Source organism: Trichoplax adhaerens, genomic scaffold (genome assembly GCF_000150275.1).
Source record: "Trichoplax adhaerens TRIADscaffold_3 genomic scaffold, whole genome shotgun sequence".
NCBI lineage: Eukaryota > Metazoa > Placozoa > Uniplacotomia > Trichoplacea > Trichoplacidae > Trichoplax > Trichoplax adhaerens.
In genome coordinates, this window is record NW_002060945.1 from 9,446,469 (window position 1) to 9,461,939 (window position 15,471).

Below are 15,471 nucleotides of genomic sequence, written 5' to 3' on the forward strand. Positions count from 1 at the left end.
GCAAAATAATATAATATACGCGTACGACCAGACTACCCGCTGTATTTCACATTAGCGGTTACAAATATTAACGTAATGTTTTCGTTGGCAATTCCTTTTTGCTTTGATTCTATAGCTGTCGTGTAAGAAACCTTCTTTTCTTTTATAGTAAAAAGGATATATGCTTCCTTACATATTATTCGATCGAATGTTTATTTCGAACGGGTGTCGCAGTTAGTAACATACGCTCGTATATATAGATATTTATATTTTCGAGGCGCTGAGACCTTATTTTCAGCACTGTATCTGATGCCAGTATCGTTTTGATTACGTACACTATATAAGTCGGGCCTAATGATGGTATAACGCAACACGATTTTGTAAAATCACTTTCATAGCTTATGACGATAGTAACTTTAAGACCGCAAAAATTGCATCGACCACGCTGCTAAATGGCCCAACGACTATTAATACGAGTATATACACGTCGCCGTACTAACTTTTACGCTCTTAAGGTCATTAACTTGAATAACTAATAGTAAACTATAATTAGCTGCTTCATTTCTCTGAATGCATAACACTGACTATTACAATTACAGGGCGAGACAACAATCTCTGCGGTGAAATACCCGCATGAGCCCATTTCTTGTACTGTACGTAGACTATAAATCACTATAGAAAATGGCTTTATTTCGACCGAATGCGAGAATTATTTTCACTGTTAACGTTCCATTCATAAACAAGTATTGCTAATTTTAAAGTAGATGAAATGTGAGTTGTTAATTTAATTTCAAATCGGATTATAGCGGTAAAGCACTAAAAGGCACTTTGCATATTTTCTTTAAAAAATGAATAATGGTTAGCAGCGTCGAACGGTATTTTTATCCATTTTAGTCACACGGCTGTTTTTCGTCCGGTACCATGCTACTGTCAATGCTTAGCCCGCTGCTGGATTAAAGTTCAAGAACATGGCCAGGTACCGTTATGAGCTTTAGCATTTTACGTACATATACAGTACGCTTATAGCGTTAAGGTACTCATTACTTTGATTTACACTGCTGTAGATTCTCGATTCAAAATAAGCATTCGGGCCTGATACAACTCTGTTTACTGTTAGTTTGTTACCGGGAGCAGGTTCCACGCACACTTTTAGAAATACGTATGCAAACTACAGTATACATACAGGCTGATTGTACTAGTCATTTTAATTAATTAATTGTGTGGTAAAGTCGTTAAATGGAGTGAAAACCCGAACCCGATCCAATTATTGTATTGATTTTCAAAGCCGAGATGAATGCAATCGCTATACAAACACCCTATTACCACAGGAATTCTTAACCCGAATCCCCCTCCCCTTGATTGGGATCCAAATCAAGGTTTCGGGTTGACTTTTGTTGGTTATGTGAATCCCGGAGTTGGCATTCAGAAAGTGTGGCGGCTCTGGGCCACCGTACAGAAGACTAGTGCGGTACAACAGCGTCCGCGTCGTTGCACAACAATCAGAGACTACTGTACTATCCAAAATTTTGCCCCTTCGCTTGGAAGGGTTTTAAAAGGGGCATATTTTAATTATAATTATCCCCTAACTACTACATTGTACTTTTTAGTACCACAAAGAGACGGTGGCACATTTCTCCAATCGAACTCACGAGGAAACAGTAGCAATACGGTAGATTCATTAATTACGACTGAGAGTCCTTTCTTAATTAAGGGAATGATTACATGCCCACTTGAAAGATCTACGTATAACATGAAGCCATACAATGAGATTGAAAGATTTCGATTGTTCCAATCATGCATCATCGATGGCTTTAGCACAGTTTAATACTACTAATAATGATTCATTACTTCTTCTTCTAATATAGTAATGTAAACTGGTTGACTATATGACTCAAATAAACGCTGTATGCATAACTATTGTTGGAGGAATGTTCTAGTGGAGTAATGCGTATTGTCTTCAAATATTGGACAATGTCAACTATTGTCCAAGCAACATCTTTCAAGTCTGTAATTTTGTAAGAGTCATAAAAGAGTAAGTTTTAGTCTACTACAATAGATGAAGTCATCGATTTAGAGAAATGAAGAATCGCCAGAAGGACAACTGCTGCTAAGTAGAATAGTACGAAAGCATGCATTCTCAGCGCTGCTTCCCTAGAGTACTTCTTCATCAATAGAGAAAATATCATGAAGGCGGAAAAAAGCCAAAATGGCAATTGAATTCTAATGTGGGTAATTTGTAAATCAACTTGCAGACTCCGATTTATCATCGACAAGTACCACTATCGGATTTAATTTGAACCTTTGCTGATAGCACTATCAGTGTCGAGTCAGAATAGAGTATACAGCAAATGATATATAAATTACTGTATTTCGTGTGTCTAAGATGAATACAATAGAAGAAAGGAACTGCAAGTTAGGCTTTCTGGCCGTCAACACTTGAAATGATGAAATTAAACTATTCTATTAATTCTAATAATTCAATAAGCGATATGAGTAACGATGTTAATTTGCTGTACAATCAATAGCCTATGGTTTTAATCACTGCATACTATTCATCATACTGTAATAGTTCAGTAAGAATAGCATGATATAATGCCTCTATTCTCTACCATTCCTCGAACGAGATCATCGCGCATAGAAAAATGTTATGTATCATTGTCTTACGATTTGTAAAGTGACAATAAAAAATGTCATAAAACGGTCTACAAAACCAGTTGATGAAGTTAGTACCTTATGATAAAACGACAAACATTCCCTAATAATACATCGCCTACTCGAAACGATGACTAGAATAACCATAATGGATCTATTTAAAATTAAAAAAAAAAAAAATGAGAAACGATCGGCATTGAAATCGTATATTGCCAAGTGATGGCCATGTTTTCAGGTGGTCTACTTCGAATCTAAATAGAAATTGATTGAATATACTTTAGTAATTAGCGCTAAATAGAAATAACTCATCATCTTTGATTAATCGCTATAAATCCAATGTTTTTTCTATCTCTTATTTGCATAACTGATTTACATGGGAAAAATATTTTCAGTCTGGCGACAGTCGGTAATACAAAGAGTCATCACGTCATCGATGGCTAGGCTTGGCATTGAAGAGGTGCTTTATTTATTGTATATAATCTAATTGAAATTGAAGTACCGCCTCGTTAAAGAAACCCAACCGTCTATCCAGGACTGCAATGGTCTATCACTAATTGTCTACTATTGTTTCATTATTATAATAATTATTCTTATTTTTACTGACTTATCAATTTGAATCTACCCCTAACTGATTGTTGCACTGTATACTAAAGCTATTTTTTCAAGCTGCCTCGGCGTATGTATATCAATTCTTATTCTTTTCTCGACATTCTATCTCTCTTACTCAGTAGTTGTGCTTCCTTATCTTTATTTTAGTCGATCATAGAAGATTATTCTGTAACGACTGGCTATAGTACTTGTAACTAGTATCTGTTTGCTATTTTGTAAGCAGCGTGCGTCCTTGGAATATTAGATCAAAGCATTTCACTTGTACCGTAGAAAGCAAAATCGATTCAGTATTCCGTTAATTATTCATCTATCAAATACGGTAAGACATTATTCTATAATTTCAATTTAATTTGTGAATTGTTTATGGAGGCGATATCATTAAAATAAAATTGATTCCATTAACGTAATCGACTTTTATAGTGGAAAAAAATTTGAATTAATGCGCAACGTGGATATTACTCTTCCGTTTATTATTCCCATATTATTTTTTCATCAACTTTGGATTAATTCTGTTTGCATTAGTGCGTTACTACCATAATTTAACAACTTTTGTTTCTATAAAGAATGTCTCATTTCACCTTTACAAGCGTCTACATTCTAGTCGTTAATCGTTACTTCAAATCGTCCTCAAATGGGACATAAAACAACAAACGCCTTCAAAATTGCAAAGTGTTGTCACCCAATAACATCAAAATGTCCCCCTACTTTTACACTAGATAACGTCAACAGCGATCACTTGCCCATTCATTTTCGCTAATTTTATTATAGTTAACATCCTGAAATGCTTAATCAAGTTTTAAAGACGATGTCATTTTCATTGATGCTATGTGAAATTTAAGTGATCTAGCTAACTCACTAGTCATTCTTCAACATCTTACCAATGCGATATTAAACGAGAATCATTCTTTTGGTTAGAGTGTAGTATTTTTCAAAGTAGCACCTTAACAGTTAACGCTTATTGTATTACTCTACTATGGAGCCTACAGTAGTAGAGTAAATGAACTATAAAGTTGACAGTTGACATTTAACCTATTTGTACACAAACATTACATTAACAAGCGATAAAATATAGAATATTACATGTTGTACAGTATATCGAGCACAAGCCGTCGATGATCAAAACGTTGAAAATGATTAAACTATCTGACGCTCTGTACCATATTGGTATGGGCTAACGCCTATGAACAAATTGAAAATTGTGCATATCGGTACTTTTATACGCTTTACTATCGGTAGACACTGATTTTACCATCAAAGACTACCCGTATATTGACTATAGAGTTCAAGTATACTGTAAGCCACAAGAAATTGTTACACATTGACGAGACTGCTTGTAATAGACGATGCTCGATATTGTAGAACTCCTAAAACGCTTTGTTCTCGACTTATTCTGTATATTATAGCGGAATAGTGAAAGGAGAAAAGCATTGTGTTCTTTAGTATTTAAATAAATTATATGCGTAGTATACTAGAATTTTTCAACTAATAGAAAGTCGTATCATATTTTTATTTTTTTGGCATTAGAATATCGACATCTATCCAATAGTTTACAATGATTTTTATTACCACCTTCACCCTTGAATTTACGTAGTGTAGGCAATACTGTAAACTTTAGTGTAGAGTATAACCAGAGCGGGCAAGTTAGTTATCATGCCTTGAGAATACGCCATACGATATCGCGATAAAACGATGATTGCTAAAGCATATCACTAAGCCTTCATTTTACATTACTCAATTTAATGCTACCAATCCGTCTTTAACGTTGGTGTTAAGAAAGATACTGGTAATTACATCATATCCGGTATGATACGTAGTAAATCTCTTAATAAAATGAACCTATTTACGAGTTTGCAGAACTACATCGATTGATAATCCAGAGTTTTACTAACTTCATATCTTACGCGTATACTCTAATTTTTTTGCATATTGATCAACTTTGAAGGCAAATTTTTATTGACATAACTTTTCGATAAAGAATACTTGAGTGGACGCATCAGTAAATAATGACATATTTTATTGTCAAATAAATACAAATGATCAAATAGTTCGATTTACACTTCCTACAAGAATAGCTATAAATTGCGGTAGGATATAATTAGAGGGTATTAGCTTGATGAATAGGAAAAGGTCGATATCTTGTCGACTAAAAAGGCAATATAGTTAAAATCATCAAATAGTATTTGTAAATATTTTACTGCAAAAGGAAAGCAAACAGATTCACCCAAATATAAGACAATCACCTAGATTAAACACTATCAAGATTCATAGCCAGAAGCCGGTAGTTACTATATAGGAAAGTAGTTCCTTTTTCGTTATACCGTACGGGAATATTGCATAATATAATGATTGCATTAAGCAATCCAGCGATTTCGTTACCAATAGTAAAAACATGAGCTAGGAATTTTAGTGCCATAAGCAATTGTCATTCATACACTCGTCATCGAATGGATAGCTTTTTGAATGATACCTACCTTAAGGTCAAATAGAAACGATTGTTTCAGGAGCCTCTTTTAATATACAGTACTGTAGGACATACAGTATCGACCTTTTAATACATTTACTAAAAAAAATTTGATTTTAACGCTGCCATATGTTTAATATTTTACGTGTAAACATATCATTGTAGTGGGTTAAAGGTATCCTAAATATTAATCCATCAACAATGATAACATTATGATCGGAAATTAAAAGTATGAAAAATGTATCATGTTGTAGTCGGCATAAATAAATTAAATTTTAAAGAATCAGACCCGACTTTCAAAGATCGCAATGTAATTAGTATGATCAAAATGATATGTAAATAAATTATACATAAAATAAGGAATGATATTTGCAATAGTTTAGACATTTTTTTGTTTGTCTTTGATTATACAGCACATTTCATTACAACTGTAGATGTAAAATAAAATTATTAGATAGATAAACAGTTCTTACGCTCAGATGATAATTACAATACATTAGTGTAAACTACTATATTTGCCTTATATGTTATACATAAAAATCTAAACGTTAATGTGTCGTGAGTAATAACATAATTACAGCGAGAGTAAAGCATTCAAAAGTAGGAGATCATATTTTATTTAAGGCATGCTGTTGATCACTATCTAGTAATACGGAACACTAAATACTGATAAAATGGCGATTTACAAAGACAATGCGATACGACTATAATATATTTTCGCAAAATATATTACCCAATTTTAATCTTTAGATCAACGGAAGCGTGATACGCACTAGTATCATAATATAATGTTTAGTTTATGGTATCCTGTACATTACTATCCACAATAAATCTGTTACGCGTGATTTAATGAACTAGTTCACGACAACAACAACAATTAAAAGCAAAACAAATAAAAAATACGTAGAGATGATTACTACATTCACAATTCTTCTTTTACTTTATAATCAGATGAATTTAATGGCATAATCTGAATGAAATAAGCAATTTACTAATCACTAACAATATCCCAGTCTTACATCAAAGTTTATCGGCTAACGTGTACGTATACAGTAGAGTGAAACTTCAGACATAGAACAAATATCGTAAAATACATGACTGATAGTGTACTATTCAGTATTATACACTTTCTGGTGCGATTATAGTATCAAATTCTAATCAATATGTACACTAAAGGGTCAAAATTTTTCATTTTTCTTCATCTTCTTGCGATTAAACTTACTAACATTAGCTTCCCAAGACGACTACGTAAACCTCTATAAGCATACTTTACAATCAATACACGTACTTTTATATTTAAAATTGATACAGTAAATTAAAGCTTCAAATCATTCATAATTGATTATTATATAATGATTTGATTGAATGTATTTAATTTCTGGGCTCAACAATAGACTACTTCTTATTGCATCGCTAATTTAAAGAAGTCAATAGTCAAGATAGCGCTGATTGAGAGATTAGACAAAATATAGACAAAAACTGTAAATTGGAGTATTGGGATATCTATAGTCATGGGCGGCGTACTACATTATCGCCGTCTTGAAATAATAATAATGGCCTAAGAAAAATTTACACGTGCATTAAAATGTAATGAATTAATTGTCCCTATTTCATTTAACTGTGGACAGCATAATTGATGCTATCTAGTACTCCAATATGCGCGTATTTCTAACTACTGTATTCGCATATAAATTCGCTTAAAAGTTTAATTGCACGACACTCTAATGCCGGAAATGAAGAAGGAAAATTACCGATACTATGTAGTCATTGTAGTCAAGATAGCTGTATGCGTAGTGAGTCAGTTAATTTTTCTTTGAATAAGAAAGATTACAAAAAGAACTGCAATTATATCACAAAGCATTCAGTATGTTATAATGCGGTAAATACATAAAAATTTAACGGTATTCCACTAATGCAAAATCTACAGCTTAAAAGAATAATTTTAGTAATCGCACAGTAGGACTAGTTTCGATTTCTGCCATTATAATATACGGATAGTAAGACTGTCACAAAGTTTTTGCATATTCTACCACTGTTAAACCTTAAAGTATCATGATCGGTATAGTTTGTTTTCCAGTATTTATCATCATTACTAGTACACGCATATTTCGATAGAAATCTCTCTCTTTACTTACTCTTAAAAACTTACAATATCTGAATCGTTGACTAACTCTACCATCTTGAGCAATACTATTTATATATAATTAAAGTTAAAGTATCATAAGTTATAGATATTGTTCCGTTTAAGTAATTTTTTGCATTCATTAATAACGTATGCATCTTTTCTATCACCTATAGCCCAACAAAACACATCGACTTTGGCGTTGGACTCTAAACTCATCGCTCCATCATGATTTGGCGTGGATCACTTATGACTGTAGTGTTTTGCCTTCTCTTACCTGGCTACTACGCACAAGGTATACATAGCGATGTTTCATATGCTACTATACAGTATACGCGTATATCTAATTAGGTTCAGTATTCTTATACACTATACACTATTATATATTTGGCAATATCTATTATATTATTATTATAGTTTTAAAATTGTTACGGTAAGAAAAGGGTATTACTTTTAAACAAATTACATGATGTGAATACAAAGTATCGTAAGAACTGATCTATATCACAATCAATGATTACAATAATAATTTTAGAACACTGTGGAAAAAAATTTATATATCTATAAACCATATTAATCAAAATAGATATTATGAATACGTTCCAAAAATATTTACTACGATAATGTTAATATCGTTCTCAATTTCGATGTTTTACAGAGTACTACGAATTTACCACACATCCAAGCAATGTCTACCTTGCAGGAGGCGTACCTCAAGTTGTGATGTCTTGCAGAGCCGCACCTGTAACAGGCTTAACTTGGACTTATCAATGGCGACTAAATAATGATTATCTTTCTGCCCAACAAAGAGGCAATGCTAGATTCACCGGATTTAACAGTAATGAGCTTACAATAGGATCCGCTACTAGCGATATTTACGATACCACTCTTTTCGGTAAAGGTAATAATTTCACATGTGTGGCAACCAATAATAATGGACCTATAACGTCAAGAATCGCAAATATCTTCCGTGTTGGTAAGTTACACCCATAGAAATAACGTTTAACTCTTATATAACTTATATGCCATACGGTACTCGTATTTAAAACGCTATCATAAGGAATTAACATAATAATATTTCCGAATTTATTATATACCGTACTAAAATATCAGATATTTTCAGGTAAACCATTCTTTCAAGGAAACAGTAAATTAAACAAAGAAGCTACCTTTTTAGCGGGTCAAGCTACAAGTATCCAATGTGGTGACACAAAATTTCCGGAAATTCCTATCACCTTATTGTGGCATTACACGAGAAATGAATTACGCTTTAATCCATCATCCGATGGAAGAATTGCGATCGCCTTAGATGGCACTCTATATTTCGCTAACTTACTTGTTTCTGATGCAACGCGTTATCGTTGTGGTGTAAGGCCTACTCAACCAATCACAAGTACAAATATATTTTTTTCAGGAAACACAACATTAGCTATACAGCCAAGAGGTTAGTCTAAAATAAATCAAGTTACACCTCGAACAGCGACTACATCTTTTAAAATTTCTTTAGTACTTCGATGCTCTAATTACTATTAACGTAGTAGCAGCAGTTGTCAAATATTACAATTTATACATAAATTATTCCAGACATACTAATATAATGTAGAATTTTAATTTCTAATAGTCATCAAACGTTGTACTTTTTTCAAATAATACATTTTTATTATTGTACTTGCAATTAATATTTACTAATCTATAACTTGTAAATTTTAATCTATCCTTTTCGTAAATTTTTCATCACAGTTTGCACCGGTCAATTATGTGGTAAGTACACAAATAGTTCGATATGATATTGTGTATTACTTGTCTTTTATTATGAGCTTTTACTTTTTAAGCTAAGTAATATTAACTTACATACTGTATAATATCGTAACAGATTTTGGTCCAGAATTGCATAAAAGGTCCGGTAATGTGCAAGCAGTGATCGGTTCATCGATTACCTTAGAATGTATCCCCAAAGGAAGGTATCTATTGATAATACGGAAATCAAAGATGTATAGCTGGGTTACTCGCTCAATCATGAGGCCTATTATGAAATGTAGTAGTTTTCCTTTACATAACATTTAACAGTTATTAAATTACAGTGTAAACTTATTCATTACGTCGTATCTAAACTCAAGAATTTCAATTTACTATTTCAGACCAACTCCTATTATCAGCTGGTGCTTGTATAACTCTAACACTCAATTATGCAACAACATCCAAGCATCATCTAAGTACGCTTATAGTCAAGCCAGTAATAGGCTAACTATTAATAATCTCATTCCTCAAGATGCTGGAACGTATAGATGTATAGCAAAAAGTATAAAATCTATACAATGGGATAATGTCTTACAAGTCGATCGTAAGTTAGATTTTGACAAGATTATAATTATCTAGCAAAGCTGTCCAAAATAATATATTGTGTTAATTGACAATGAGGATTGCTTCGATTTTTAATTTAATAGCAAAATTGACATGGATAACAAGGTTTAGATCAATGTCTGCTTCAATCGAAGATACTGTAACTTTTCCTTGTACTGCATATGGCACGCCGCCATTAAAATATACGTGGTATAAACAAGCCATTAAATTTCCCCTGACTAATAGTCGATTCATTATGTCGAGTACAAGTGGAAATTTAACAATAAGAAATCTATTAAGTAATGATACCGGCGTTTACCAATGCGTTGTTGAAGACAGATATAACAGAATTGCAAGTGGAGGATACTTCGAAGTCAAAGGTTAAATATTAGCTTATAGCTATCTTTACAATGATTAGCTGTAAATCTACTTAGTTAAAAAGTTGAAGGTTATACTGTATTTTGATATAATAAATTCTCAAAAGTAAATAAGTATGCTAAACTGTTATTTAGTCGATCCGTATATTACTTATTGAGATAAAATTATATCGGTAACAATTCAGTACAGTACTATTAACTTTCTTATTCACTTATATAGTAGTCTTTAAATCGTTATCTTGCTTAGTCTATGTTCTCTAAATTTATTCTACTTTGTTAAATTGATATAGTATTTGCAGCCAGATTTACTGAGACGATGCAACAACAGCAGATTATTCAAGTTGGTCCATCAGCACAAGTAGTATGCCCAATTGACGGAGGTCCAAAACCGACCATTGATTACTTCTTTAACGGAAACCAGATATCATTGTTGGGCTCTAATAAATATGAAAGATTACGAAATGGTAATTTATTGGTTAAGAATGTCGTCTTAGCAGATGGAGGAAACTATACTTGTAGAGGAAGAAATCGATATAATCCAGTGAATACCTACGTTACTGGTTGGGCAAGGGCTCATGTTTACCGTAAGTTAACCCTTATGCTATGACGTTTTCTGATATAGATTACAAAAGCTATCAATAATTTAGATAGTATTATTTTAAAACTTCCGTTTAAGCTAATACAATACAATCCTATATAATTCAGTAGATATTCATCTTGATCGTAATCTCATAAGATCTATTAAAATTGTTATTTTTCATTTTCGATAGTTCTAAAATCAGATCTAATCAATTCTATATATATCTTACCGACAAATATCCTTTCATCTCATTAGTCTTATCCTTCTTAGTATCCGTAAAAATATTACATCATATTTCTTGCCTATTGTTTTTAGTGTTTAACAATTAATTGACGTAGTCAGAGAGATTGTAAGACTTGATACGTATTTAACCCTATTTTTTAACAAATATTCTTAAAGCTACAACTTCTTATCCATGCAGTGATAGTTTATTAAGACTTCTCTACAGTACTTTCATTCTCATCTATATCCGATAACAAAGTATAAGTTCGTATGAGAAAGATACCTTGAAGACATTACTTGAGTAGATTGTACTTTAAAGAGCTCTTAATTGAATTGCTCTAACGTTTACAGAAGCGACTAAAATTCTGGAAGGTCCAACTACCCGAAGCTATCGTATTGGCTCTACAGTAACTATCCCATGCAATGTTACAGCTGATTCTAGAATTAGGAATGCGGTTACAGTAGTATGGCAAAGGAATGGTCAATCTATACAAGCTTCATCCAAATATGTACTACGAAATTTATATCCTAATTACGCCTTGACTATTAACAACGCTCAAATCGCAGAAAGTGGAAATTACTCATGTAGAATGACTGTTGATGTCGCTCAATTACCAGGAAAAACAATTACTGATACTAAAATTGGAAACATAGCATTCAATGGTAAGATTAATAGAGAAAATTCACTGAATCAGCCTAGATATTCTCAGTCATTATATTGAATAGTACCGTATACGTTAAGTAGCGATATAAGACGATAGCAAAACATTAAGATAATTACTATTCGTAGCAGTTGACTTTTATTTCTGTTCTTAGCTGTTCCACTACCTCCTACTCTTGCTTCTGGAAGATTAGTAAATAGCAGTATGCTATTTCTTAACTGGACTTTCGCAACCGATAACGAAAACAATAGTCCTTTGAAAAAGTTTGTCGTCCAATTCAGATCAAACTATATCTCAACTATTCGAACACTTTTGGAAATACCCAACATCAACCAACGAAGTACCTTCATAACTCCATCCCCATATATAACATACACTTTATACGTAGCTGCAGAAAACGGCGTTGGCCTTAGCCAAAGGAGTAATCAATTACAAATTAGAAATCCTAATACAGCTGGTACGATTAATATAATAGTTACTCCTCTTATGACTATCATCAATTTTTTAATTATATCATTTACGCGTATAAAACGACATCTAACAAATAGTATAACAATGTGCTAAAGTTACTGTTGTTAATTCTTAAAAGCCATTTTATCGATAACTTTTTTCAATAATGAGCTCACTAACACAAAGTAATTTCATTTTTAGTTCCTACCGACGCACCTACTAATCTTTATACGCTAGTCAATTCAGCAGATTTAACAACATTAACCGTTTACTGGACAGTAAGTTATTTTTAATATTTCTAGGTTTCTCACTACGTTTATATCTGTTTCAACTATATTTACATTAATCTTTGATATAGTTACTTATCATAGTTTCATATAAGATAGGTGCACGTTTTCGTTAAAACTAGTCAAAAATTTAAATAATAATATCTAATTTATTTTCAGCCACTAACAGGTGAACAAGCTAATGGCCCAAACTTAAGGTATCTGTTAAGATACAGGAAGAGTAATACTGCCAACTCTTATAAGACCATCGACGTAACCGGCTCTAGTTACACAATTTCCGGATTAGAAGCTCGAGTTAATTATGATTTCGATCTTCGAGCGCGTAACGATATTGGCCCAAGTGCAGTATTTGCTTACTATCTCGGATGTACATGCGAACAAAGTAAGAAAACTGTACACCTTGCTTCTTCTAATTTATGATTAATTAGATAGTACCAAGTTATTCTCTACTAGTCTTTTATAATAAAATTTAATTTCGTCTTGATTAGAAACAAGCATAGTTATTCAAGTAACTAAGTTATTGTTAACCATTAATACAATTATTATCGAAAACTAATGTTAATTAATGTATCTATATACTTTATACTGATGATATCAAGGGCCTGTCGGAATACCATTCAATGTAACCGTAGTAGTAACAAATGCAAACATCGTTATTAATTGGTTACAAGTACCTGTGCATTTGCAGGGCGGAAAAATCACGGCTAATCGGGTAAAATACTAAACAGAGTCCTATTGTGTTATCACTATAGATATAAATTAATCAAATGTACTAGATCTTACAAATCGCGGGTATACCTATACATCAATTATTTAGTAAGCTAAACTGTATTCTGTCAGTCAATAACGTTAATAATTTCTTATATTCGGAATGAATGTATGTATGTATACATACGCGTACTTACACAAATCGTTTATACGTACATGCTAAACATCGTAGTAGATAGTAGAAATAAACTTACTACAAATTTAAAAATAAATTTCGAATACTAAGAATATTTACGATTTAACTTTTTTATATTACAGGTTAGATTAACACAAGTTACTTCTGGAACACAAAATACCATCTTAATCAATTCTACAACTAGTATTACTCTTTACGGTTTAGCACCTAATACTAATTATACCGTTGCTATTAGCGGCAGAAATGCTGCTGGAGAAGGTCCCTTTTCTGTTCCTAAAACCTTTAGAACTGGCAGCATAGGTAATAAGGATAATATATGTATTAGTCTTTACCGGTAATATACGTACAATAGAGAACTTTAACAAATTAAGCTACAAGACGGTATTTTTCTTCTTTTCTCGTACGCTAATTGTAGATACAGCATATAAACCAGTTTTAGGCTTTCCTATTAGCAGTGATATAACTAATGATACTGTTACTTTACGATGGACTATCGTTGGTCAACCGTTTTATTTCCAGCCTCAATACAGACTTTCAAGTAAGTAATGTACCGCAATGTTAAAGTTTTCTATCATTTTAGCTGCTACTTCAGCGATAGCAAAGAAGAACAAATTATTGCTAAACCGAGCTAATTACTACATAAGAAGCGCTTTAAAAGAATTCTCTCTTGTTTGTGACTTTATTTTTATTAGATCAAATATGGATATCTAGTAATAATCTTACAAGGCAAACAGCAAATGTAGTAATAAGAGGACTTCTACCGAATACAGCTTACGAATTCAGAGTTAATGCGATCTATTTTAGCGGACGAAATATATCAAGCGATATCCGAGCTGTACAAACTAAAAGTAAATATAAGATCACTTGTAGTAGCAAGAATGAACTAACTTTTCTATTAGTTAGACGATACAACTATAACCCATACAAGTAGTAATGAAAAATCTATGTATATCTGATATACTTAGCTAGATTGATTCCTTTTTCGCTTTATAGATACTATCGGACAACAAGTTCGACCTTTTTATCAAGAAGCATGGTTTATCATTATTATTGTTATAGCTTGTCTAGCCCTTATTATAGCTATAGCTGTCCTACTTTGCAAAGGCCGTAAGAAAGCAGGTAAATTTCCAGGTTAGTGTGAATGTTGATGATCTTATTATAGTAGCCTACTAGCTTATATGTCTTCTATTACTTTTAAAATTAATCGGCTATTTTTTTCAATTTCTTTGTTTATATCGTATTCATATTAGCAGTTCCAAAAGGCAAACAGTAAGTCAACCTTTTCAAAGTTTTCTTAATTATAGAGTAATTTCGATAGTCTACATTGATTTATTAGCTATTATTTTTCTTAATATTTTCATATGCGCAGACTTTATTCTTTATTAATGTAACAAGAATATTAGAGCTATTATATATTGACGGATTACTACTATTAATGATTTACTGTTAGGAATCCACCCATTCCACCGCCTCCTGAAACAACGAACGAGGAATATGATACCATTAAGAGACCACCTTTGCCTCACCCTCAGACTGAAACAATCCATCATGGAGATGAGTCGTTGCTTGACAATAATAGTATCGATAGCCTTGAACAATATGCTGACTTGCCTGGATTAAGTAAATTTAATGAGGACGGCTCATTTATTGGTGAATATGGCGACAAGGAAATGGACAGATACAGCCAATATAATCATGAAGGTGTTATCGAGCCAACTGGTAGTCAATATGGCGCAGTCCGGGATGATGCAAGCTATCATACTAATCATACTAATCATAAGACCCTTGATGTTGATAATAGCACTACTTTTTCAACTTTTGTCTAA

At 32.5% G+C, this 15,471-nt stretch overlaps 1 protein-coding gene across 1 annotated transcript; it reads left to right on the forward strand.

Moving 5' to 3' along the window:
* Window positions 1-8,051: 8,051 nt before the first annotated feature.
* On the forward strand, window positions 8,052-15,471 carry TRIADDRAFT_55083 (uncharacterized protein; the record flags this gene model as incomplete). Its single annotated transcript, XM_002110704.1, has 18 exons — window positions 8,052-8,118; window positions 8,482-8,799; window positions 8,947-9,267; window positions 9,564-9,584; window positions 9,697-9,784; window positions 9,962-10,164; window positions 10,268-10,543; window positions 10,831-11,124; window positions 11,694-12,005; window positions 12,159-12,461; window positions 12,656-12,732; window positions 12,901-13,123; window positions 13,341-13,453; window positions 13,768-13,945; window positions 14,061-14,183; window positions 14,639-14,764; window positions 14,896-14,914; window positions 15,096-15,471. 18 exons carry the CDS (start codon window positions 8,052-8,054, stop codon window positions 15,469-15,471), a joined length of 3,438 nt encoding a protein of 1,145 aa, XP_002110740.1.